Source organism: Ceratotherium simum, chromosome 15 (assembly GCF_057802395.1).
Source record: "Ceratotherium simum simum isolate JZ-2026a chromosome 15, ASM5780239v1, whole genome shotgun sequence".
Classification (NCBI taxonomy): domain Eukaryota; kingdom Metazoa; phylum Chordata; class Mammalia; order Perissodactyla; family Rhinocerotidae; genus Ceratotherium; species Ceratotherium simum.
The window spans coordinates 22,867,859-22,895,726 of record NC_141914.1 but is presented as its reverse complement, the minus strand read 5'-3'; the positions used below and the strand labels follow the sequence as shown (position 1 = coordinate 22,895,726).

At 35.6% G+C, this 27,868-nt stretch overlaps 1 protein-coding gene across 5 annotated transcripts in view; it reads left to right on the top strand.

Moving 5' to 3' along the window:
• IQCB1 (IQ motif containing B1) overlaps positions 1 to 27,868 on the top strand; it is a 45,357-nt gene that overhangs the window by 15,253 nt on the left and 2,236 nt on the right. For 4 of the 5 annotated variants that reach the window (XM_087439680.1, XM_087439678.1, XM_004436516.3 and 1 more), the window contains 6 exons: positions 9,005 to 9,183; positions 11,218 to 11,327; positions 11,943 to 12,052; positions 19,000 to 19,142; positions 20,767 to 20,915; positions 26,539 to 26,670. In XM_087439680.1, the coding sequence (XP_087295806.1) occupies positions 9,005 to 9,183; positions 11,218 to 11,327; positions 11,943 to 12,052; positions 19,000 to 19,142; positions 20,767 to 20,915; positions 26,539 to 26,670 (823 nt within the window). The remainder of the gene's footprint in view (positions 1 to 9,004; positions 9,184 to 11,217; positions 11,328 to 11,942; positions 12,053 to 18,999; positions 19,143 to 20,766; positions 20,916 to 26,538; positions 26,671 to 27,868) is intronic. The other variant, XM_087439681.1, reaches the window with a different exon arrangement.

The window sequence follows — 27,868 nt, the reverse complement described above, 5'->3', positions numbered from 1 at the left end:
TTGTATTCCAGTTTTGCTGAAATCATTGATTGTATATAACTGTACATGATACTTAGAAAGCTCTCTTATTACCCTTGTCTTTCAGGGAAGAAAAAGAATATAAAATACCATAAAAGACTGGAAATTTATTATCAAGTTGGTGTCTTCTCTGAGAGCTTAAGATTTTAGACCAAATCTCAGGCTTAGAGAAGAAAAATTACTGTGATATCTGCAGATAAATATTGGGATCACATTAGAAAATGCTTAATCGTATATTTATTTAGTAAACTGTGAGCTCAGTATTGTGCCAGGTGCTATAAAAGGCCATAAAAGTAGTTAATAGGAAATTTTCCCAGGTTAAAATGGAAAGGCAGAGTATAAACAGTTGAAATAATTGATTTTTTCAGTTCAGTATGGGTTTATTAAGCATCTACTATATGCCAAGTGTGTGTCTGTCATTAGGTTTACAAAGTTAAGATATAAACTTTGCCTTCAAATAGCTTACAATATAATGAAAGAGAATGATACACGAACATAATTGTATTATAGTGTACTAACTTACAATGTTAAAGGTGTGCACAACTGTTAGAGGAGCTCCTAACCCAAACTGATGGAGGATGCTTCCTGGAGAAGGTAACAGCTGAGATGAAACTTTAAGGATGAGAAATTAGCCAGGGAAGAAGAAGAGAAAGCAGTATTTCTAGGCAGAGGTAACAACATAAGCAAATGCACAGAGATAAGAAACAACATGCCAAGGTGAAAAATGGGTACAATTCATTGTTGCTGACATTTAAAGTTTGGTATGCGGAGGTGGCCAGCAAGTTTTCCAGAGACTTAAGTCACAAAGAGTTCACATGCTGTGTTAAGGAAACCAAGTCTTATCCTGTAGGCAATAGGGACCATTGAAAGATTTTTAAAGTGGATAAAAATAGTCAAATTACAATTCACTTAAGTCACTCTGGTCACTGTGGGGAGTAAAGATTTAGGGGGGACAAAACTCTAGACAGAGAAGGCAATTAGAGGATGCTAGCAACCATAGTAATCCAAGCAAAGTAATAAAATCTTGGCCTTGGGCGCTGGTACCAGGAGAATGGATTTTAAAAACTAATGAATTAAAATCATCAGGACTTCACTTCCACTTGTGATCAAAATGGCATAATAGAGGGGCTGGCCCCGTGGCTTAGCAGTTAAGTGCGCGCGTTCCGCTACTGGCGGCCCGGGTTGGGACCCCGGGTGCACACCGATGCACTGCTTCTCCGGCCATGCTGAGGCCATGTCCCAAATACAGCAACTAGAAGGATGTGCAGCTATGACATACAACTATCTACTGGGGCTTTGGGGAAAAAAAAAAAAAAGGAGGAGGATTGACAATAGATGTCAACTCAGAGCCAGTCTTCCTCAGCAAAAAGAGGAGGATTAGCATGGATGTTAGCTCAGGGCTGATCTTCCTCACAAAAAAATAAATAAATAAATAAAACTGTAAAAAAATAAAAATGGCATAAGAGAAATGGATTTACCCTACTACCTGAGAAAACAAACACCAGGCAAAACATGAACAACAGTGTTCAAGAAACTGGACTTCAGTCAACGAAAGACCGTGAGCCCTGAGAAAAAGGAATGAACAAGATGAACCTACAATTTCCCTGACTTATAGCATTGAGAGAGTTTCCAGGTGGTGGGAGGGGTATCCTAGCCAGGCTGAGTTGAAGAGGTAGAGCTGAGAGTCTGGGGAGAACAAAACGGCAAAACGGCTAGAGTTCACAATATAGAATACCATACAAGAAATAGCTACACAGAGGGAGAACCCCAGAGATCTGCAGAGGGTCCCCTTCAATTATTCAGTAGAGTACTGATCAGCACATAGGTGTGAGGAAACTACCCAGACAGTAATCCAAAGGATTAAAATAAAGAGTACCAGAAGCTCACACAGAGCCAGGAATATTGCCTGATTCCAGCAGCCAAACTGGAAAACCTCATGAATAATGGAGCATTGGGTAGAGTATTCAGGAAGGTTTTACCTCGGTAATGGGGGGATAATTAGCACTAGACTGAGCACTATTCTGGACCATCCAAACAGAATAAAAGCAAGACCCGAAAGGATCAAATTATTTCCGAGTAACTTAATTGCACCTGGTTATTGAAACTGACTACATCTTAAAGTCGTCTTTACTGGAAAGTATACAAAGGCAGAAAGTTTAGCAGAAATGGTCATGCTTTGATTTGGCTTTAAAAGGATGAGAAAATCCTACTTGTGCCATCATAGAATCTTTGCTTTGATCTCGTTTTTTGTCTTCCTTTAGTAATAGAAAGTGATCATTTCTTGCAGTTACTACAAACTGACAGTGTTCAAATAGGATCTACAATCATAACTATGCTATAGAACATTCTACAGATCAGCTTGGTTTTTACAAACTTTTACTGTTTTTTTATTTTTGGTCAGAAGCATTACCAATTTGATACCAATTTTGTTAAAGCATTGGTTGCATATGATTTGTACATGGCACTTGAAAATCTCTAACCAGAAGGAAGCTCAAAAATATTTTTAGGAGAGCAAAAATATCCAGCATCCAACAAGATAAAATTCATACAAGTACCGGGCCTGCAAACAAGCAGGAAAACAGGACCCATAATGAGAATAATCAGTTGATCAACATCAAGTATATGAGAATTAATAGACAAGGACATCAGGACGGTTATAACTGTATTCCATATGCTCAAAACGTTGAATAGAGGCATATATGACATAAGACCCAAAATGAACTTGAGGACATGAAAATGGCAATCCCTGAGATGAAAAATACACTGGGCAGAATTAACATTGCAGATTAGTCAACTTGAGCACATAGCAATAGAAACTATCCAAAATGAAACAAACAGAGAAAAGGAATCAAAAGAAAGAGAGAGAGGGGGGAGGAGAGAAAGAAAGGAAAGAAAACACATCAGTGAATCAGTGATCTGGAGGACTATTTCAAACAGCATTATATAGGTATAATTAGAATACCTAAAGGAGGTAGTAAAGTCAGAAGAAAATATTTGAAGAAATAGTGGCTGAAAATTTTCCAAATTTGATAAAAACTGTAATCTTGCAGATTCAAAAAGCTCATCAAACCCCAAGGACAATAAATATGAAGAAAATTCTACACCAAGGCACATTGTTATCAAAGTGCTCAAATGAGTGATACAGAGAAAATCTCAAAAGCAGCCGGGGGGGAAAAGACATACACATATACAGAGGAATGAAGATAAGGATGACAGCAACTTTCTTGTCAGAAACAACACAAGCAAAAAGATAGTTGAGTGATATCTTTAAAATACTGAAAGAAAACAACTGTCAAACTAGAATTTTATACCCAGCAGAAGTATGTTTCAAAAACAAAGGTGAAATACTTTTTCAGAAATCACCAGCAAACCCACACCACAAGAAATGTTTAAGGAAGTTCTTTAGGCAGAAGGAAAGTAGATCTACGCAAAGGAATGAAGAATATCAGAAATGGTAATTATATAGGTAACTGTGTAAAATTATTTTTCTTATTATGACAGTATTATATAAAATATAACATTTGCTTATACGAAAATAATAACAATGTATTGGGGTTTTAAAACATATGTATTATTAGTAAAACATATTACAACAATAGCATAAAGACTGGGAAGAGAGAAATGGAAGCATACTATTGTATGCTTAAAAGTAAAAGGATGAAGAAAGATATACCATGCTAATGTTAGTCAAAAGAAAGTTAGAGTGCCTATATTAATATCAGAAAAAGTAAATTTCAGAGCAAAGAATATTACCAGTGATAAAGTTATTTCATAATAATACAGAAGTCAATTCACCAAGAAAACATTTTTATTGACCTAATAGCAGAGCTTCAAAAATTGACAGAACTACAAGGAGAAATAGACAAATCTACAATTAAAGTGAAAGATGTCAATATCCCTCTCTTGATAATTGATAGAATAAGTAGACAAAAAATTAGTATGACTACAGAAGATTTGAACAACAATATAAATATCAATTTGACCTGATTGACATTTTTGGAACACTGTACCAAACAACAGCAAAATGCACATTCTTTCCAAATGCAATGGAACATTTACAAAAAGACCATTTTTCTGGGCCATATAACGAGTCTCAATAAACTTAAAAGCATTTAAGTCATACAGAGTATATTCTCTGGCCTCAATGAAATTAAATTGGAAATTAATACCATGAAGATCTCTGAAAAATCCCCAGATATGTGGGAAATAGTAGTGCATATCCGAATAACCCAAAGGACAAGAAAGAAATAAAAATTAAGTTAGAAATTATTTTTAAATGAATGGAAATGAAAACGACATATGCAGATTTCTGAGATGAATCTAAAAGCAGTACTTATGGGAAAATTTACATCCCTAAATGCCTATAAGAAAAAAAGAAAGATCTCAAATCATTGACCTCAGCATCTACTTTAAGAAACTAAGAAGAGAGAATTAAAGTAAGCAGAAGAAAGAAAATGATAAAGATCAAAGCAGAAATCAGTAAAATATTATACAAAAACAATAGAGAAAATCAATGAAACTGTAAGCCAGTTCTTTGAAAAGATCGATGAAATTAATAAACCTATAACAAGACTGATCAAGAGAAAAAGTACAAACTGCCAATATCAGGAATGAGAAAGGCCAATACAATAGAGTCGGTAGATATTAAAAATATCATAAGAGAATAATAACACCTTTATGCTTGTCTAGATGAAATGGATAAGTTCTTTGAAAGACACAAACTACCAAAACTCATTCAAGAAGCAATAGATAGGGGCTGGCCCAGTGGGGTAGTGGTTAAGTTCACACACTCCACTTCGGCAGCCTGGGGTTCGCGGGTTCAGATCCCGGATGCAGACCTGTGCACCGCTTGTCAAGCCATGCTGTGGCAGGCGTCCCACATATAAAGTAGAGAGGAAGATGGGCACGGATGTTAACCCAGGGCCAGTTTTCCTCAGCAAAAATGGGAGGATTGGCAACAGATGTTAGCTCAGGGCTAATCTTCCTCACCAAAAACACATTAAAAAAAAAAAAAAGTAATAGATAACATGAATAGCCCTATAACTATAAAGAAATTGAATTTGTAGTTAAAACACTTCCCACAAAGAAAACTCCATGACTAGATGGCTTCTTCGGTGATAAATTCTACTAAACGTTTGAGGAAGAAATAATCCTAAACAAACTCTTCCAGAAAATTGAGGAGATAGAATTACTTCCCAACTCATTATATGAAGTCAGCATTACCTGGATACCAAAACTAGACAAAGATGTTATAAGAAAATGCCTCGTTAAGATACTAATGAATGTAGATGCAAAAATTCTAGTTAATGTGTCTTGAATAAGTTGGATTTATCCCAGGAATTCAGAACTGGTGTAATATTCTAAAGTCAATCAATACAATTCATCATATTAACAGACCAAAGATGGAAAAACATATCGTCATTCTCCAATAGATGCAGAAAAGGCTTTTGACAAAATTCAACATCCATTCCTAATTAAAAAAAAAAAAAAACTCTCAACAGAGTAGTAATAGAACTTCCTCAGCCTGATGCAGAGCCTCTAGGAAAAACCTACAGCTAAGATACTTAATGGCAAAATACTAAATGCTTTCCCTGTAAGATCATGAATAAAATAAGGGTGTCCACTCTGATCACTTCTATTCAACATTGCATTGGAGTTTCTAGCCAGTACGGTCAAGCAAGAAAAAGAAAAGTTATCCATACAGAAAGGAAGAAACAAAAATTTCTGTATTTGGAGATGACACTGTCATCTATACAGAAAATCCAACGGAATGTACAAAGTCACTAAAACTATAAGTGAGTGTAGCAGGGTAGTAAAATACAAAATCAGTGTAAAAATATAAAGTGAATTCTTATACCCATCAATTAAATACTCTGAAATTGAAATTTTAAAATATTGCAATTATGATAGCACAAAAAATATGAAATGTGTAGGGTTAAATCTGGTAAGAGATATGAAAGATATATTTACTTAAAACTGTATATTGCTGAGAGAAATGAAAGAATTTGTAAATAAAGGGAAAGATAAACTGTTGATCCATGATGCAATATTGTTAAGATTTCAATTTTCTCCAAATCGATATATACCTTAAACACTATCCCAGTCAAAATCCCATTTTTGCACAAATTGACAAGCCCATTTCTACAACTTATATGAAAATCAAAGGACCTAAAATATAAAATAACCTAACCAACTTTGAAAATGAAGAATAAAGTTGGGAGAGCTAACACTACCTAATTTTAAAACTTTTTTATAACACTAACATAATTAAGACAATGAGATGTTGGTGCAAAAGATATGCAAATATATCAATGGAAAAGAATGGAATCCAGAAATAGACTCATACCTATATGAACAATTGATTTTCAAAAAAAATGTAAAGGTCATTCAGTCGGAAAAGGATGATCTTTTTAAGGATAATGGAACAATTGGCTATCACTATGTAAAGAAAAGGATTTTGATCTATACCTCACCATATGTAAAAATTAATTCAAGATGGATAATAGACCTAAATGTAAAACCTAAACTATAAAACTTATTGAAAAATACTAGAAAACCATTATGACCTTGGGTTGTGAAAAATTGCTTAGATTCTTAGATATGGCACCAAAAGTAAAATCCAGAAAAGAAATTGATAAATTAGACTTCATCAAAATTTTAAAAGTCTGCTCTTCAAAAGATACTGTTTAAGAAAATGAAAAAGATGACACAGACTGGCAGAAAATATTTGCAAGCACATATTTTAAGTATTTGTATCCAGAATATAGAAAGAACTCTCAAAATTTAATAATAAAAAAAACTCAGGTTGAAGAATGGGCACAAGATCTGAACAGACACTTCATGAGAGAAGATCTATAGATGGCAAACAAGCACATGAAAAGATGTTGAGCAACATTAGTCGTTAGGGAGATACTACTACACTCTTGTTAAATGGCTAAAATTTAAAACACTGACTGACCCAAATGTTGACAAGGATGTGGAGGAACTGATACACTGCTGGTGGGAGTGGTAAAATAGTACAATCACTTTGGAAAATAGTTTGACAGTTTCTTAACAAGCAAACACACCTGCTATATTACCCATCCATTCCACTCCTAGGTATTTGCCCAAGGAAAGTGAAAGCATATGTTCTTACAAAGACTTGTACACAAATGTTCGCAGCAGCTTTTATTTGTAATAGCCAAAAACTAGACACAACTCAAATGTCCATCAACAGGTGAATAAACTGGTAAATCCATATAATAGAGTACTACTCAGCAATAAATAGGAATAAACTACTCATACATGTGGCAACACAGATGAATATCAAAATAATTGTGTTGAGTGAAAGAAGCCAGGCAAAAAAAAAGTACATATTATATGATTCCATTTGTATAAAATTCTAGAAAATGTAAACTAATTTATAGTGACAGAAAGCAGATCAGTGGTTGCCTGGGTACCAAGGCGGGAAGGACTACACTGAAGCTCAAGGAAACTTTGTGGGGTGAGGGATATGTTTATTACCTTGAATGTAGTGGTAAAACATCAAAATTTATCAAATTATACACTTTAAATGTGTGTGGTTTGTTTTATATCAATTATACTTGAACAAAACTGTTAAAAATAAAAATCAGGCCTTGGTGAGCGTTTTGTTATGGGACAGAGTAAAAGATGCATTCGGTTATGACACCGACCAAGTTGTCTATATTGGGTAATTAGATAGAGAGTGGTATAACCAAAACAAAGAACATATAATTACTTGGTTGGGGAGACAGGTGATGAATTCAGTGTTGGTTGTGTTGAACATAGGTGGATATATTCAGCAGACAGTGAAATAAGAGTCCATGCAAAGACTTGTACATAAACATTCATAAGCAGCTTTATTTGTAATAGCCAAAGACAAGGTGACTCAAATGTCCATCAATAGATGAATAGATAATTTTACTTCTGGAAGAGATCTGGTCTAGGGTTATAGATTTATGAATCATTAGCCTAGAAATGGTAGTTAAAAACATGAGAGAAGATGAGCTCAGTAGGAAATATAAATAGAGTGAAAAAGGAAATGGGCTGAAATGGAATCCTGAGGAATAACCTTTAAGGAGTATACTGGAGAAGAGGAGCTAATGAAGAAGACTGAGAAAGAATGGTCAAAAATCTGTGGGTGGAGGATGGAGGGGGGACCAGAAGAACATTGTATCACAGAAGCTGAACAGGTAGAGAGTGTCGGGTATAGCCTTTACAGTTACTTTTTCTACTGGACAAGAGTCGTTTATATTGTTGTTGAATAAGAATCTATTTGCATTGCCCTCAGATAAGAATCATTGCCATTACTCATTTTCCGCAGACCAACCTCTACTTTTACAGAATTGCAAAATACCTAATCAATAGGAAATAGTCAAACAAAGGTAGACACCCCTAGAAAATCACATACTCCTTAGTGGAGGGAGTAAAAGGATACCCAGTAATCCCTTTTGAGTTATTCATAAGTTTCAGATAATTTTTTTGCCATAAGTAAGGCAAGATGAGGTTGTGAGTATAATGAAGGAAATACCAAAGGAAAGATAAAGTTCCTCCGATATTAAGTACACAATAATTGAATTCCTATAGCATTTTTATCTTCATACATCATTAAGCAATGAACTATGTTCTGTCTGGGGATTTTCCTCTTGTTGCCTTGAAGCTTTTGAATCATCGATTTAATATTTTGCACGTTTATCTTTCCTCCACAATTTGATTGCAGTTTCTCTGAGGAGAGGGCCTTTGGATACTTTGTATTCCCTATTTTACCTAGCATGGTGCCTTACACACAGTAAGAATTCAATAAATACTAATTAATTTAATGTGATATATTCTTGGAACTGAGCTATACATTTAAAAAATTGGTTATCTTTTTGGATCGGGCCACAGTCAGGCATCAAGTTGCTGAACCTTTTATGTTTCATTTGTTGTTATACCTATGCTTCAATAGTAATGGTACATTTTTTATTTTTTTATTTTGTTCTATTAGTGGTGATTTACTGAGAATAGAAGGAAAAACCCTGCATTCAATTTTAGACGAAGTTGTTTTCAAGCTTTTATCAACTCCTAGTCCAGTCATAAGACGTACTGCCACAAAGCTGCTACTGTTGATGGCTGAATCCCATCAGGAAATTTTGATTTTACTGAGACTAAGTGCCTGCTACAAAGGTAGTGCATATATTCCTTCTTTTCTTGAGATTCTCAAAAAGAACATTTTTATTGATGATTTATGGAAAACAAAATTTCTGTTTTGAAAAAGTCAGTAACTAAAGTGTGTAGATAAAACCCTATCACAACAGATACCAATTCAGGAAACAGTTTTTATGTAATCAGGCTATCTTCCTGTCTCAGCAGATGGCATATGGTACTTTGTTATTGAGGTTACGATGAATATTTATTCCCTCTATGACCAAAAGTTTGTGTGTTGAATATACCATATAGTACAGTAAAAATAACGACCAAAAAGATTGGTGACCTTACCAGGACTAGTTTTACTGGAGAATATAGAGCTGATTGACAGCACTTTTGATTTTTGCATCAATTAATACTCTTCAACTCCTTCACCACCTTTTCTCAAAAAGAAAAAAAATCTCCCTCACTTCCAAAATCAAACGTATATGTGAATAAAAAGTTGGAAAATTTGAGGAGGAAGGAGCTCAGTGTATTACCATTCCCATATACTAACTTTCATTTAATTGAGCATTTACTATGTCAGATACTATTCTACATACTTCGTGTGCATTAAAATATTTAATCTTCATAACAATGCTGTGAGATATTTACTCTTATCCTCATTTTATAGTGGAAACAGAGTATATATAGCAGTGGAAACAGAGGCATGGAAAAATTAGGTAATTTACCCAAGATCACAGTTTTTTTCCCAACTGCCAAGCAGAATTATATGTTAGCGTTGTTTTATTTTCTTTGCTAGACAGAGCCTTGAATTCATTACAATATATTTTCTTATTCAACATGGTCAGGAAATATGCCTCTAGGTCATTAAATATACTTCTTAATACAGGGTTATATTATATGGAAATTTTTAAAGATTAGACTTTATATTTAGAGATTAAACTTTTAAAGATTAAACTTTATATTTTATATAGCCTACCATTTCTAGGCTAGGTATGCATTTAATACCAAAACTATTACAGTGGCCTTTTAATCATTCTGGATGACTTAGAAGGCACTTTAGTAGCTTACCTTGTATCAGTCATTACTGTGAACATTATAATTATTTTATATGTTATAGGAATAGAGAGGGGGAGAAAGTGTCGGTAATAGAACTCTCTAGTTGATATAGTGCCAGATATACATTTCTTGATTCTGTATTTAGTTTTCTTCTATAGAAATGTGAATGTCCCACAGAGTTCATTATAAAGAAATTTCACCTTAATGGATTTGTCTCACTTTTTTTTCTCAATAGTAAAGCTTATTCAGTTTCCTCAAGATATTTTACAATTATTAGTACTGCTGAGAACTTGAGTCTTGAAGAGTGTATAAGGCATGGAAAGATCCATATAGTGGCTTCCCCAGTTGTATACTCCAATGCCATTTTACTTATTTATATTGCATACACGCATTATAATACATCATTCCCACATGCCGTGGAAACAGTACTTACTTTGTACCTTATACTACTACTGTTTTATTTGGGAATGAAAATGCAGTATTTTAGTATTATAGTACTTCTCCTGTAACATCTGCTCAGGAACCTATTGATTTTCCCCAGATTACATACATTACTGTGTATTTTTATTTAATAATAACTTTCTTTAATTAATAATGGCTAATGGTAGCCTGCTTCAGTGCTTCTGTACGGTAGGCATTTACTCAGTATGTACTCATTACCTTTTTAAAAAATGTTTTGGTTTGAGGTATTTATGTTCAAACAAAAAAAATTATAAATCTCTACTCTTTGACTTACCACAATGATTCTACTCCCCTTTTTTTAATTAGAGAGATTGACTAGACAAATTTTGCTTCAGATCTTACAAGTAAGCACATAAAAACTCTTAGGACAGAGAAATGTCTTAACGACCTCAGTCTAGAAGTCTTTGAGCATAGGAAAAAGAAAAATCATGTGACTAGTCTTATGTTCATTTGTTTCTAAACCAGACTTTTTAACCTCAAGTTAATACTGATTAGATAACAAAATCATATTTTATTAGTAATAGTTGTACCTTTGTTATTCCATTTCAGGCCTCAGAAGTCTACTAAATAAACAAGAGCCCGGGACAGAGTTTAGTCAAGAACTTAGACAGCTCATTGGCCTTTTAAACCCTAAGGCCTATCAGGAAGTAGAAGAACAGGTATTAAATTATAAAAATAATTTGCACAATATTTGCTAACAGTTCAGTAAACATTTAGTTTCAAAATATTGGAGAGTGGTAGTCTCTTGAATCTTATTTGCTCTCTCTCTCCCTTTCTTTACTTATTTCTCCCTGAGATCCAGAGCAGCCATATTTTGTTGGGGAAAGGGGTTGTTTATGGACTATGGACTGAATTTTTAACCCCAGAGCTTTTTTTTTAGCTAGTACAAAGAGTTCTTCATACCCTTGAATCCTTGAATAAGTGAGGCCGGGCATAAGAAGTCAAGCAAAGAAGTTAAAGCATTAAATAAGCAGAACTATGAAATCCTTGTCAAGGGAGTAAAAGTGAGATTAATCAGGGAGAATTTGGAGATAACCAAACTATATCTTGAATACGTTCTAGGTGTTGTCTAACTGAGCCTAATGTACCTCCTTTGGAAGGCCAGGTTTAATATCCTTAGGCCTTCCCTGTCCTGGGCCTATGAAAATGTTGCCTCCTGCCCAACTTATTAGAGATGGAGATTAATACTTGCCCAGGCTTAATATTTTAAGAGGTAAACTTCTAAAAGACTTTCGTAGAGATGTCTCTAAATTAATTCTGGCTTTTAATTTCAGAAACTACATCAAGCAGCTTGCTTGATTCAAGCTTATTGGAAGGGTTTCCAAACTAGAAAGAGATTAAAGAAGCTTCCATCTGCTGTGATTACTTTGCAGAGGAGTTTCAGGTAAAAAATTTTAGTGAGAGGAATGATGATCTAAGCAGGCTGCTAGATACGTCTTATTAGAGTACTGCTGAGAGAAAACTTAAGGTTTTTGTTTTTTGGGGTTTTTTTTCCAATTTTTTAATCAGTTTCTTTTACTCTTTTTTTTTTTTTTTAACTTTATTTATTTTTTTCCCCCAAAGCCCCAGTAGATAGTGCTGTGTCATAGCTGCACATCCTTCTATTTGCTGTATGTGGGATGCGGCCTCAGCATGGCCAGAGAAGCGGTGCGTCGGTACGCGCCCGGGATCCGAACCCGGGCCGCCAGCAGCGGAGTGCGCACACTTAGCTGCTAAGCCACAGAGCCGGCCCCAGTTTCTTTTACTCTTGCTTTCATTCTTGTTCCATACGTTTCTGAGTACCAGCACTCTAGTAACCAGATGACTTTCAAAGCAGAGGATATAATGTAAGACAGGGATCTATTGTAACAAATACACAATCCTATTCACTTAATAAGACTTCCTTTGGGGCCAAGCCTACAGAGGGAGCCAGTGATAGTAATTATCTTATTAAACCCTTAAAACCAAAAATTGCCATAATTGTTCATATGTAATTATGATAAAAACATGCATAAGTATATAAAGGTTTAAGTATATTAACCTGATTTTCCTCAGTAAGTATGGCATGGATAGGTAATGGTCATTGAGATAGAACATAGTTTATCATTTATCTCTGTTTCAAGTGGACTAAAAATGAAATACTGAAGACATGACCCAGTTTTTGATATGACTGATTTTAGTTCACTAAAGTGAAACTTGCTTATTTCAGAAGTCAATTTTTTTTAAGAAAACTGAAACTATTTTAATAACTGCAGCTGCATTTCTCAGTTATAAAAATGTTTTAAAATAGTGAAATAAAATTTAGCTTTAAGTTGGGGTGCATGAGATATCACCTCTGAGATGGCTCCACTTTATCATAAATCACCTAAGAGCTAAGTTGTATGTGTGCATGTGTTCTTTCCATTGCCTCTAAGAATCTGGATTGGTTAGTGGTGGATATTGAAGCCCCTCTGGCTAACTGTGTCCCTTAGTGGACATCCTTTTCATTGATGAAAGTTTCCTTCAGAGAAGAAAAGATAGCTTATTAATATTATTGGGAATGAGTTTTGTTGGTAGCAAAAAAAAAACACATTAATTTTTTAAACAGGTTTTAAGTGCCTAATATATGCCAGAGGCTATGCTCAGTATTGGGATTGTTAAACAGACTTGAGTTTGTATACCATCTCAGCGATTTATGAGGTGAATGACCTTGGATAAGTTGCCCCACCTCTCTCAGCTTTAAATTTTCCATCTATATAAAATGGGGATAATTTTCTATGTACCACACAAGATTAAAGTCATATAAAGTTTTTTAGCATATTACCTGGCACTTAGAAAATGGAGGGGGCCGGGGAATGCACATGAATGCATATGGCACATTTTTTGCCCTTGAAGATTTATAAATCTAGTTAGATAAACAGATCTGTGAAATAAATAGTACTCGTGGGAGGCAAATATAATCCATTCCAGCATTGCTCAAAAGTTTTTCTATCGTACAAGCCATTTCTTAAAAAACATTAAGAAAGGATTCCTTTGGTCAAATAAATAAGGGAAATGGATACTTTGAGAGTCACAATGTACATTCTTCTGTTCAGGAATCTGAGATGTTCTTGAGATAGCCTTGCCTTCTGTTATGAACTCAGGTAGAGTAGTTATTACTTATGGATTCTACCTGCTATCATTCTCAGCTATCTGTCCTCTTACATTTAAAGGTACCACTATACCATAGATTCAGACCTTTAATGTTTAGTCTCAGAATAGTTGCCAAATTTGCCAGTTTACTTTCTCTTGCAATATGTAAAATCTTTATTTAAAAGTATCCCAGGATTACAGATTTTGTCCACTTAGAAGTATATCCGTGGAATCTAATTAATATTCCACTATTTTAAAATAGAAATTCCATTGCTTTATGTAACAAAACCAGATCTGTTAGAAATATTTCCATTACAAGAGATTAGCTGTGAAGCCAAAATGATTTAAATCTCACATTATAATGAGTTTGTTTCCTTTTCAGTATTTGGAGTCTGAAGTTTTAGGACAGACTAAAGTATAGCTTTAACCTTTAGGTCCTGTTTACTTTTGTAATTTCAAGTTTGCTCTAGGCTTCTATTAGTTGCAACAGTTTATGCAAATTTCTTTTGCTTCCTTTATAGCTAGGCTTTCTGCAAAGGTTATTTCTGTCTCTTTGTGGTCAGGTAATTATCTGAGAGTAATTTCCTCCTCCCATGTTTTTTTGGGGGGAAGGACTGCCCACCACTCACAATTATGGGCCCAGATTCATCAGTGCCCTTGAGATTCAACAAGAGCCACTCTTTTGTAGTCACACCCTTGCTAAAGCACTTTCGTGGGGGTTTCTTTTTTATTTAATTGTTTTTCATGGTCAGAAACTTTATTTTCTGTTAAGTACTCTTTTCCTCAGCAAGGTTTTCTGTAGCAGCTGTCAGCTGCTCCGATTACCTTTGGGAAACCTCACAATTTACCTGCCTCTACCATGGTGTTGATATTTAGGTGTCTTAATTATACGTGCTTGACTTTGTAGGAGAAGAAAACAGTTTTTTCCTCTACCCATCTTAGGTTCATTGGCTGGGGCCATGAAAATTAGACTGACAAAAAAATCGGATTAACAAGAGAAAAACGGTTTATTCACACATGCAATGCACATCACGCAGAAGAAACTTGACATGATGAGTAACTCAAAGAGGTAGTTAGAACTTGGGCTTATATTTATATAGATCTTAACAAAGAATAATAAATTTGTAGAGAGGTGACAGGTGACAAGAAAAGAGTTTTAGGCTTCCAAGGGTAGCAAGCTGTGGGAAAGTAAATGTATTGGGGAAACTATTGGAAGATATGGGTTATTTGTGCAGGTTCATCTTGGTGCCAACTTTCCATCTTCTTCATGACCATAAAACTTCCTTGGGAGGGGGGATTTATGGTACTCCTCATTTCTCAGACCTTTCTGCTTTTAGTCAGATAAGGGAAGCTCCTATGAAGGCTTCTTTCTGCATTTTTGACTCTCATTTGCCTCCAGCTCAAAATAATCTTTATGCCAAAGTGGCATGTTCTGCTACCCTTCAGCTTCCCCTTGAAACAGCTCCTTAAGGGCAGAACTGTGTCTCTTCTCTGTTTGCCTCAGGGACAGTACCAAGCAGGCAGCAATCACTCAGATAAATGTTGTTTGAGTTGATAAACAGAACCCATCAACAACTCATATGTTCATACTTATTATTCTACACAGAGGAATTCCTGGAGAATTCCTGATGTCTTGGCAGCAGATAGTTTGGTCATCTCCCTCTTCGATGTTAAAGATTCATGTTAATTAAATGTAAATCATGGAATGTACTTATATAAATTATTTTGAGAATATGATATCTGATTGATCATTTCCTTTTCAGAAGTACAATACAAATGCCAGATGGCCAAATGCCTACTCTTTCTTATAATGAAACCAGTTAAATGAATAATTTTAAATTTTGAGTGATTATGGAAACTTTTACCCACAAAATAACTAGAATGTTCCTAAGAAAGGGAGTAAACATTTAAAATCATATTAATTCCTAATGGTTTAAAACATGAAATTAAAGCATATGAATCCAGAAACATGCATAAATACAATTTATAGTCATTATTTCAGTTACTGAACCTCACTTCTCTATTGTCTTCCTGGTTTATATTTTATTTCCACCTGCACGCTCCATAGTCTTTTCCATTTCGCCACATTTTATGCCTAAACTGTTTCCCAAACCCAGTTCTCTGACAGATTAAAGGTCCTAGCAATGCAGTTTTAATGATTACTGTTTCTGATACTAATAGTATATTAAAAATATTGATAATTAAGAATCAAGATGAACAGACAACCCACCAGCTGGGAGAAAATATTTGCAAAACATATATCTGACAAGGGGTTAATCTCCATAATATATAAAGAACTCACACAACTGAACAACAAAAAAACAAACAACCTGATCAAAAAATGGGCAACGGAAATGAACAGACACTTCTCCAAAGAAGACATACAGATGGCCAATAGGCACATGAAAAGATGTTCAACATCATTAATCTTCAGGGAAATGCAAATCAAAACAACACTAAGATATCACCTCACACCTGTTAGAATGGCTATAATCACCAAGACAAAAAACAACAAATGTTGGAGAGGATGTGGAGAAACAGGAACCCTCATACACAGCTGGTGGGAATGCAAACTGGTGCAGCCTCTATGGAAAACAGTATGGAGATTCCTCAATGAATTAAAAATAGAAATACCCTATGATCCAACCATCCCACTACTGGGAATCTATCCAACGAACCTGAAATCAACAATCCAAAGAGGCTTATGCACTCATATGTTCACTGCAGCATTATTCCCTATAGCCAAGAAGTGGAAGCAACCTAAGTGTCCCTCAACTGATGATTGGATGAGGAAGATGTGGTATATATATACAATGGAATACTACTCAGCCATAAAAAAAGACAGAGTCGTCCCATTTGCAACAACATGGATGGGCCTGGAGGGTATTATGGTTTTTTGTTTTGTTTTGTTTTTTGTGAGGAAGATCGGCCCTGAGCTAACATCTGCCAATCCTCCTCTTTTTTTGCTGAGGAAGACTGGCCCTGCGCTAACATCCATGCCCATCCTCCTCCACCTTATGTGGGATGCCACCACAGCATGGCTTGACAAGTGGCGCATCGGTGCGTGCCCGGGATCCGAACTGGCGAACCCCGGGCCGCCTCAGCGGAGTGCGCGCACTTAACCTCTTGTGCCACCGGGCTGGCCCTCGAGAGTATTATGTTAAGCGAAATAAGCCAGAAAGAGAAAAACAAACACTGTATGATCTCACTCATATGTGGAATATAAACCAACCCATGGACAGAGAAAACTGTATTGTGGTTACCAGGGGCAGTGGGGGTAGGGGGTGGGCACAAGGGCTGAAGGGAGACATATATATGGTGATGGACAAACAAAAGTGTACAACCCCAAATTTCACAATGTTATAAACTATTAAACATCAATAAAAAAAGCAAAAAAAAAATTGGTAATTAGACATTAATCTATGGTAAAATAGAAGTTAGAAACAGAGGTGTGTTTTGTTTTGTTAGTCACTTTGAAAGGAGATTCTGTTTGGGGCACATTCTCTTTTACCCTCCATTAAGTAGGTAAAGGACAAAACGTTCTTATAGACATGCTATACAACCCAGAACTTTTGGAGGGGGAGTTCTGTAGGTGAGGCAAGTTGCCATCAGCCATTCTTTGGGAAGAGGAAGGCCCTTACTTGATCTCCAACTCTCAGGAGGAACAAGAGATACTTAGAAACTAGTCAACTCACCCTACATCCTCTCTAGAACCCCTTCTCCTTTTGGCGTATACAAATAACTTGAGGGTCTTCTTGACCTTTGATAATAGGGTTAAGAAAGATGTTTTGAAACAATTAAACCCTCAACTCTGGCCTAAATGGAAAGCCAAAGAAAACTTAAATTGTAATTGGTAGCAGTTAGGAAATTGTAAGAAAACAAGCAAAAACTATGCAGACACCCCCACACGAAATTTTATCAAAATAATTTTGTGAGTTTTCCTTCTCTGCTTTGAAATATTTCCTTTTAAAGTTGTAGTATGCTTAATTGTTTTTGCTTTTTCAAAAGAAATTGAGTTAAAAATCATTAGAATCCTCTCTAACTACACCATTATGATGCCTGCCTGTTAGGACTACAAAGCTGTAGCTAAGGTACCACACTTGTTGACAGTTTAATTCTAAGAAAAGAATCTAAGAGAAAGGAAATGGTCTTGAGTGAGACACATGCAAAGTAGGTCCATAGAGATAAAATAAATAATGCATTCTGCTTTTTTTTTCTTATCCTCTTTAGTTTCTTTTTCTATGTGTATCTGAAGGCATTTTGAGTATATTTACTATAGACTAATACTTATGATCTCCTTATATAGTGATGTAGGAAGCAAAAATGGGTAGAAATGGCTAAGGAAAAATTTCAGTGAATAAAAGCAGATAATACAGAAATGCTAATTAAAGTTTTTGTGGCCACATGAAAATTTTTATAATCAGTTATAAAAATATTAGTCAATAGTTGAAAAATAAACATAGGAATAAAATTGAAATCATCCATAATCACACCAAGCAGTGAAAATCCCTGTTGAAATTTTAATGTTTGTTTGAAATTTTTATTTTTTCATAGTTCATAGCATCTCATCCAGTGAATGAACCAGTAATTTATCCTTTTTTTGGGGGGGGGGGGGGAGATCAGCCCTGCGCTAACATCTGCCAATCCTCCTCTTTTTGCTGAGGAAGACTGGCCCTGGGCTAACATCCATGCCCATCTTCCTCCACTTTGTGTGGACGCTGCCACATCATGGCCCGACAAGTGGTGTGTCGGTCAGCGCCCGGGATCCAAACCGGCGAACCCCAGGCCGCCACAGCGGAGCGCGCACACCTAACCGCTTGCGCCACCAGGCCAGCCCCAGTATTTATCCATTTCACTATTGTGGAACATACAGTTTGTTTTCAGCTTGTTGCTGTTGTAGTGCTATAGAGAATATAAAGTTTTACATACATATCAGATTTTTTTAAGAAAATTATGAGAAATGGAATTAATTAGTTGACATTTTTAAGGCTTTTGATTTGTATGTTAAATATTTCTCAGACTTTTGATGCATATATCCAAATATTTCTCCAGAAAGGTGGTACAGCAGCAGCACGTGAAAACTTATTTCATCATACTCTAACAACACTAGGAATTATCTTAAAAAAATTTTTTTCTGTCTGTATTTATATGATTACTAGTGAAGTTAGGCACTTTTTCATATACTTCTTGGGTAGACATGATTTATGGAAATTGTGTGTAAGTTATTTGTTTCCATCACAGATCTAAACGAACAAAAATATTACTGAAGCTAAATAGGCAGAAGGAAGAAGAAGACCGCAGATTACGATTGCAACTTCAAAGACAGAGAGCCATGAGACTTTCCAGAGAATTACGGCTGAGTATGCTTGAAATAGTTCATCCAGGTGGGTGGCATTATCAGTTTTATAAATGTAATAAGAATGGTTAGGGTATCATCTAATAAGCCAAATTTTCTAGCTACCTGACGATTTCCTTTATTTAATTTGGACCATCCTTTTTCAGATAAACCTTATTAAATCTCTTGAGTCGAAAAAAAATTACTATTTTTTCTGATTAAGGTCTGTTAATTGATGATGAGCAATCTCTATACTGGTTTTTCTTTTCTTTCAGATAAATTAGTGAACATAAAAATTTATGCTAAAAGATAACTGTCAGTGACATAAAGAAAGAACCCCCTTGAATTTAAGTAAGGACTTAGAATATTGCTACATTCTGCCATCAGAACTTTACTTATACTCCAGCACAGACCTTGTGACACATTCTTGCCACCTTTGACACACTAAATTGAAATTAAAGTGTAATCTGGGAAAATCTGGGTAGTTTCAAGATTCTTTTTGTATTCTTCCCTTCCTCTGCTACTACTCATTCCCAGTGTCCTTCACTAGCCTCTTATTTCTCTTTCCCTTAAATATAGATGCTCCCCATGGTTCCATCCTCACCCCATTATTCTCATGTTGCTTTTCCTAGGGTATCCCATCCATAACTGTAGCTTTAACTACCGACTAAGTGCTTACCACTCTGAGATCTTGTCTGCATCCTCATCCTCTCTTCTAAGCTCTAGACCAGCACTGCCTGATAGAACTTTCTACAAAATGAAATGTTCTATATCTGCACTCTCCAATACCGTAGCCATTGGCTAGAGGTGGCTGTTGAGTACTTGAAATGTGGCTAGTGCACTTGAGGACCTAAATTTTTAATTTTACTTTATTTAAATTTGAGTAGCCATTTGTGGCTAGTGTCTACTACATTGCACAACTTAGCTTTGTAGCCAGCTGCCTATTGGGTAGCTTTACTTAGATATCCACAGGCATCCCAGAAACTAGTCATTATCTCCCCTCACTAATTTCCTATCTCTGTCTTCCCCATCTCAGATCATTGTACTAACAATCTACTCAGTTTCCCATCTGTGAGACATCCTAAAGTTCTTTCCCTCTCTCACCTCCATATCCAGTCGGTCATTAAATCCTGTCAATTTTTTGTACTCTCTCAAATACATCCTTTTTTATTGTTACCTTCTACTTCCTTTTCTATCACTTAGCTACTGTGAACCCTGGGCTATATGCTGACCAATACCTAGAAAGTAAAAAGAAAGTAATCTGTAGAACCAAGTGAGTGACTGAAGAGAAATTTAGAAGCACGCAGAGTAGATAACACATACACACGTTTTGCCCTTTCCTTCTGGTGGTACTGAATGACTTCCTAAACATGTTCTTGTGATTCTTTTTTCTAAATGTTCTTGCTATTAGAGTTTCAGCCCTTTTTCATTCCTCTGACACAAGAAATTATATGAGTTTTTACTCTAAAGAAACTCCATAATCAGAACGCTTTGGAGCTCTTTGTTGCTAAAATCTTAGAGCCATTGTAAAATAATAGAATTGGGATAATCAGTGAACAATACTGAAAAAAATAAAAATTCTGCGAGATTATTGTTACTATCATTGTCCTGATTCCAGAACTTGAGAAAGCATAGAAGTGAGTATGTTGTAATAGTGTCTGTCATCTTTTTAGGCCAAGTGGAAAAACATAATCGGGAAATAGAAGATAAATCAGCATTGATTATCCAGAAACATTGGAGAGGGTACAGGGAAAGGAAAAATTTTCGCCAACAGAGGCCATCTCTCACGGAGTATAAAGCAGCTGTCACACTTCAAAGAGCAGTGAGTCTAACGTAATAAAAAGAATACTAGATTAGGAGGTAAAAACATGGGTTCAAACCTAACTTTGCTATTTACCTGCTGTAAAGTCTTGGTCAAGTCACTTAGCTTTTTTGAGCTTTAGTTTCTTCCTCTATAAAATAAGAACCTCCTTACCCCTGGCCAAACTGATTTAGATACTCAGTCCTTAGTACTTCCATAGACCCTTGTACATTTACCATACTGCAATGTGGTTATTTGTTAATTTTTTTTCTTTCTTACTTGGGCTGTGAGCATCTCAAGGATAAGGAACTAAGTCTTATTTATTGTTGTCAGCTCTCTGCATGTGTTTGATATGTGAATGGATGTCTACCCTACCTTTTTCACTCAGTTGTTATGTGGATCAGATGATCTGATTTATGGGAAAGTATTTTGTAAATTACAAAGTCCCATGCAAGTGCAACATATCATATTTGATGTTTTTTAATGCACAGAAAATGTATTAGATATAATTAGATCATTATAATTCTTGAATTATAGAATAGTATTCTTAAATAATAATTTTCCTGGGACTTATCTGGAGCATAGTAATATTTTACTGCCTTGAAAGAGCACAGCACAAGGCTATTTATTTCATTTAATGGCCAGTTTCCTAATAGCCAGTTATTCACTTATACGTGGTTAACTTTCATATTAGGACTTCAGGTCATATAGCATTTAATTTTACAATTTCTTATTGTTGAACTTCAGGTCAGTTTCACTTTTTCACAGTAATAGATTTTGAACAGTCTTGAATTTTCTGTGAATAACCTTTTACCAAGATTTTTTAAAACCATTTAAAAAACAGAGTAAAGTACTAGGGAAATAGAAAGAGATGTCTGCCACTTCCTTCTTCCTCAGGCTTTTCTAGGGATCTCAGGCTATATCTGCAACAAACAGTCCTGCACCATCACTGAATCACACCCACACCTGCTGTTTACCCTCTGCTAAACAAGGCCATCTAAGCATTACCCCGTGGATATCAGTGTTGGAGACACTTCCTTTAGAGGAATCCTTGGTTCTATTCTAATATTTTTACCTCATGGCTACCTCCTTTTTAAACTCTTTCCTGTCAAAGAATCAACTGAGTCCTTATTAAGTTGACTTACTACCTTGCCTGATTTAGATAAGCCTGGTACTTTGTAAAAGGGTCCTCTATTCTTAAGTGAGATACCTCAGTTTGTCCACCATTCCCCAGAGAGAGAAGCAGGGGTCATCAAAGGAAGATATCTGAGGGCTGTGAAGACATAGTTGTTTGGATTTTCATGCTTTCCTTTGGCATAAGAGGAAAAGAAGTCACGTCTGCCTCATATCTTCCCCACCCAAAAAAAGGAGTATCGGTCTCCATTGAAGTAAGAACAAAAAGGGATGTGTCAAGGTCTTGTTTATAGTCTTTGCAGCTCACTAGTAAAAATAACAGTGAAATCAAAGCAAAACTAGACTTCAGAAATAGAAATATAGAAAATAGAAAAAGAAAGAAGAGGATTATTTTCAGAGGGAAAAGAGAAAGAAAAATGATAAAGTACAGAGAGAAGAAAAAGGAATGTAATAGAGAAAATTAGAACAGGGCAATGGTCAGTAAAGGACACATTTTACCATATTTTTGAATCATCTATTTCTAAGATATATTCTAGGCTTACCCTATCCAATACAGTAGCCACTAACCACATGTGGCTATTGAGTACTTCACATGTAGCTAGTCCAAATTGAGATGTGTTGTAAATGTAAAATACCTATCAGATTTTGAAGACTTAGCATGGAAAAAAAGAGTGTAAACTATCTCATTAATAATTTTTTATATTGATTACATGTTGAAATGCTAATATTTTACATATGTTGAGTTATAATATGTTTACATAAATCAGTATTTGCAAAATATTAATTTCACCTATTTCTTTTTACTTTTTTAATGTGCCTACTTGAAAATTTAAAATTACATATGTGACTTGCATCATATTTCTATTAGCACTGCAATTGACCTTGGTAAGAAAGAAAAGGAAATAATAATTCATCAGTTTAACAGAAAGGAATAGGAATATCATTTCAATGAACTTGTCTCTCAGGAGGAACTGGTTATTAATGTCCTTGGTAGAGGAAGAACTGTTGTTTACCTTCTGTCTCTCCCTTACTTTGTGTAAAAGCAGAGGCACTGTTTCTCAGGTAGCTAAAAATAGAGAAAATCTTATGTAAACTTGCTAATTTCAAAGTACACATCCTTACTTGCATAGACAAGTTGGAGTTCTCTGTAGTTGATTTAGTGTTGAAATTAAATTTGAAGTAAAAGTTAGCTGCCTTTTCCCTTTTAATGCTCCAGGATTTTCTTCTCTTGCTTTCTCATCTCTTAGGAAGCTCAGAAGGAATGTGATGGTTGCTGGTGTCTGGTCTCTAGAGCCAGAAGGATAGCTAATTCTTGCTACTTGATTATAGCAGAAAATTACTACAGCACTATTATACATATCCATCACAGACCAACCACAAAAGCACTTAGTGAAACAAACCATTGGCAGTTGAGAAAATAAATAAAAACTGGGAGATAAATGCAATTTCAGAGAGTCCTGAAATGACAAAGAATGAGGAAAAGACAGAGAGAAAAGTCAAGGTGGGCTTTTCTGATATAGGAGCAGAGATTCCTTTGTTCTGGAACCTTTACTCTGAAGTTCCCAGCATAGCATCATAAGTGGTAGGGTGATACTAAAAACAGGAGGTAGAGAAGAGAGAGAAGGAGAAGCAAGGAAGAAAAATCAAGTAAAGAGAATAGAAGGAAAGGTCTCTCAACAGGAGGATGCAAGCATACTTGAAAGCTCGAGTACCATACTAAAAATGGGAATATTAGGGAAATTTTATATACTGAATGTGAAGACCTCCAGCCCTTTTTTTCTTCTCAGCTCCCGGAGTACAGTGAGGCTTATATCCTGCAAACAGTAAATTGAAAGCATTTTCTTTGGGAAATCTAAACAGCCCAAGAGAAAAGTCATAAGTATACTCACAATGGGGTACCCCAACAAAACAGCCCAGTTCAGCACCCTAGGTTGAAGTACACAATAGATAAACCCTACACACCTGCTCAGAATTTTTAAACAGCTTTTTACTGCCTACTCTTAAATATCGGCTGAAAGTATCACTGTACATCTGAGGAAAGGTAAGACCAAAACAAACAGAATAAACTACTTGGTAGAAATAAAGATATTGCAGGAATAAGAAAACTTTTAAAAGTCTGTTAATTCCTCACAGACTTAAGAGAAAATAATACATGAAACAAAACTAAGATGCTACATAGGAGGTAACAAATAGAATGAAATTTAACAGGAAACATAAAAGACATAATAAAAGGGCTGGGAAAGAAGGTTTGGGAAATCTCCTAGGAAAGAAAAGATAACCAGTCCAGGAGTCAAACATCCAAACATTTGAAACAAAGAATACAAAAAAAACCTGAGGAGAGGAAATCAAATAATTCAAGATTTCCCAGAACTGAATGTCAGGCGTTTTAGATTAAAAGGACTGACTAAATGTCCAATACAATGACAGAAGCACACTCACATTTATTTCACATTACTGTGAAATGCTCTGGGGACAAAAATACTTCTCAGTAGCATCACTGGAAGCTAAAAGGTACTGGAGTAAGGCTGTCACGTGTTTGAGGGAAAATGATTTCCAGCTAGAATTCTATACCCAACCAAACCATCAGTTAAAAGTAAAGATAAACTAAAGACATTTTTTTTTTCTTGTGAGGAGATCAGCCCTGTGCTAACATCCGCCAATCCTCCTCTTTTTTTTTTTTTTTTTTTTTGCTGAGGAAGACGGCCCTGGGCTAACATCCGTGCCCATCTTCCTCCACTTTATATGGGACGCCGCCACAGCATGGCTTGCCAAGCAGTGCGTCGGTGCGCGCCCGGGATCCGAACCAGCGAACCCCGGGCCGCCGCAGCGGAGCGCGCGCACCCAACCGCTTGCGCCACCGGGCCGGCCCCTAAAGACATTTTTATGCATCACAAAGTCTCTAAAACAAAGGAATAACCCAAGCAAGAGACAACATGGAATCCAGGAAACAGAAAGGAAAGATGGAAAGGAGGCACCAAGATGATGGTGAATGGAGACCTCAGGATGACAGCTATGCACCAGTCATAGAGAACAGTCAGTCCAGATTGGAGCAGGTCAGAAAGCTCCAGAAAATGTGTGTCCAAGAACATGAATTTGATAGAATGCCTGATGTGTTTTAATGTATTAGCAATTAGGGCAGTGTTTGTGATATATAATCGGTGGTAAGTGTATAGAAAACTAAGCACAGGAAAACAATAGAATATTAATTCCAGTGAAAATAAAAAATGTGCAAGGAAGGAAAAGTAATCATCATATACTATATGGCTCAAAAATGATAGCCTTATATGTAGTCATAATTATGTAAACACAACATTAACTAAAATTGATATAATAATGTTGGAGGTTTGAAGATATAGCAAGTGTGTAGGAGTGCAAGCAGCAAAAGAGCGCTAAATCCTTACCTTCCGTTCAAGAAAGTCAATAGAAAATACTTATATCTGGAAAATCAAAGAAAAGTAGATAGAGATAAACATAAAAGAAAAACCCAAAAGAGTTAAAGTTGTTGTCTTTGGGGGAGGGGGCAGGATAAGTGGGCAGAGACTAAATAGCTTTTTTATTAATAATTCTTGTAAAACTGACATGTTAAACAATAGAATTACATGAACACTTTTTTGGAAAGTGTTCAACAGTGAAATATTTTAGGATTTGCAGGCCATGTGGTCTCTTGCAACTATTCAGCTCTACAGTTGTAGCACAAAGGAAGCTGTAGACGGTACGTAAACAAATGAGCATGACTGTGTTTCCATAAAACGTTATTTGGAGACACTGAATTTTGAATTTCGTGTACTTTATACATCGCAAAATATTCTTTTCCTTTTGCAATTTGTAACCATATAAAATGTGCAAAACCATTGTTCACTCTCCGGCCATTCAAAAACAGGCTGTAGGCTGGATTTGGCCTGTGGCCATAATTTGCCAACCCTTGCCTTAAACAATGTGAGCATGTAACTTTGATGAAAATAAAAACTACAAAGAAAGGAGAAGAATGAAAAAAAAAATTGGGTATAATAATTTCAAATATTTTCTGTTACAAAATTTCTTGTTTTACCAAGAGTCCTTTCTGAAGGACATGAGGAAGAACATTCATTTACCAAGCTTTTTCTTATATACTGTCTCTTTGATCTTTATAATCCTGTAGGCTAAGTAGAATTGGGGTCCTTGTTTTCTGTAGACATAGAACATGTCCTATAGAGATCAAGTGACTTACTCAAAATCATACAGTTTATAAGGGACTAGAATTGAGACTATAATCCAATGCATATTTCTTATATTTTCCTCTTTATTGCTTACTGTACAAATAGTACATGAATATATCCTTTAAAAATATTAAAACACTACAGAAGAATATAATTAAAAAGTCATTGTCCTCCCTCACCCCTGTCACAATCCCATCCCTCTCCCCATATACACTCAGAGTTAACTGTTACAGTGTGGTTGCTACTATATGTTGTTGTAAGAAGAAAATAGTTCTATTAGGGAAGAAAAATCACAAATCTCTCTTTTTTTTCAGGCTCTTAAATTCCTAGCAAAGTGCCGTAAGAAAAAGAAACTATTTGCTCATTGGCAAGGACTCAGAGAACTCACTGATGCACGCAGAGTTGAACTGAAGCAACAAGTGGATGACTATGTCAGAAGACATCCAGTATGTAGGCCATGATATCAGTGCTACATTATTTCAGTGCATGATATTCACCAACAAAGCAGTGTCTCAGATGTATATGTACATGTCTTATTGGTATAAGGTAATGCAGTTGCTTTACCGTAGAGTTCATGGATTTGGAGTCTTCTTATAATTACATGGGCCATAGAAGTATAGTCAGTAGTAAAGACTTTGCTTCAAGTCAGTTATTTTCCATACTGCATCAGCAAGACTGCGTTCACATCCGCACCAACATTTTTTGTTTTTACATTCTGATGGGTGTGAAGAGGTATTGTGATTTGGGTTTGTATTTCCCTAATGATTAGTGATTTTGAACATCTTTTCATGTATTTATTTGCCAGTTATATATGTTTTTTGGAGAAGTGTCTAGTCAAGTCTTCTGCCTGTTTTTAAATCAGGTTGTTTTTTGTTGTTGAGTTTTAAGAGTTCCCTATGTATTCTGAATATTAATCCCTTATCAGATATATGATTTGGAAATATTTTCTCTCGTTCTGTGGGCTGTCTTTTTACTCTATTGATAATGTCTTTTGATGCACAAAAGCTTTTAATTTGAAGAAATACAGTTTGTCTATTTTTTCTTTTTTTACCTGTGCTTTCAGTATCATATCCAAGAAATCACTGCCAAATCCAATGTCATGAAGTTTTTCCGCTATCTTTTCTTCTAAGAGTTTTATAGCTTTAGCTCTTGCATTTTAGATCTTTGATCTCTATTTTTTTTAATGCACTATGTGTTATTTTGATGCATACTCTTATTTAAAAAAAGGAAGTGCTGCTTTAGCCATACTCTAGTGTAGGTGTTTAAAATTCTGTGGCTGAAAAGTAGAGTGTTAACTGGAATAGGGCTGCCTCCAAGATCTAGGAAGTGGAATATTTGAGAAAGCTGTGGTGTCAGAAGCTTTATCAGCTTCAAATTTAAGATTATTTCATCCTTGTCCAAACTAATTACTTAAGTTCCTTTAAAGTAGCTGGCTAGCCAAAAGAGTATGGTCCTTTGGCTGGTTTTGTCCCTTGTTCAATGAAATCAGTAGTTAAAATATTATAATATTAGATAATATGACATATAACATTAGGTAAGTTTGGGAGTGGGGATAGGATGAGAAGTAAGATACTCTATCTGGTGGGGTCCAGAACAAAAGAGTTGGCCTTGTTACTCCTCTTCCAGCCCGGGGTCTTTACCAAA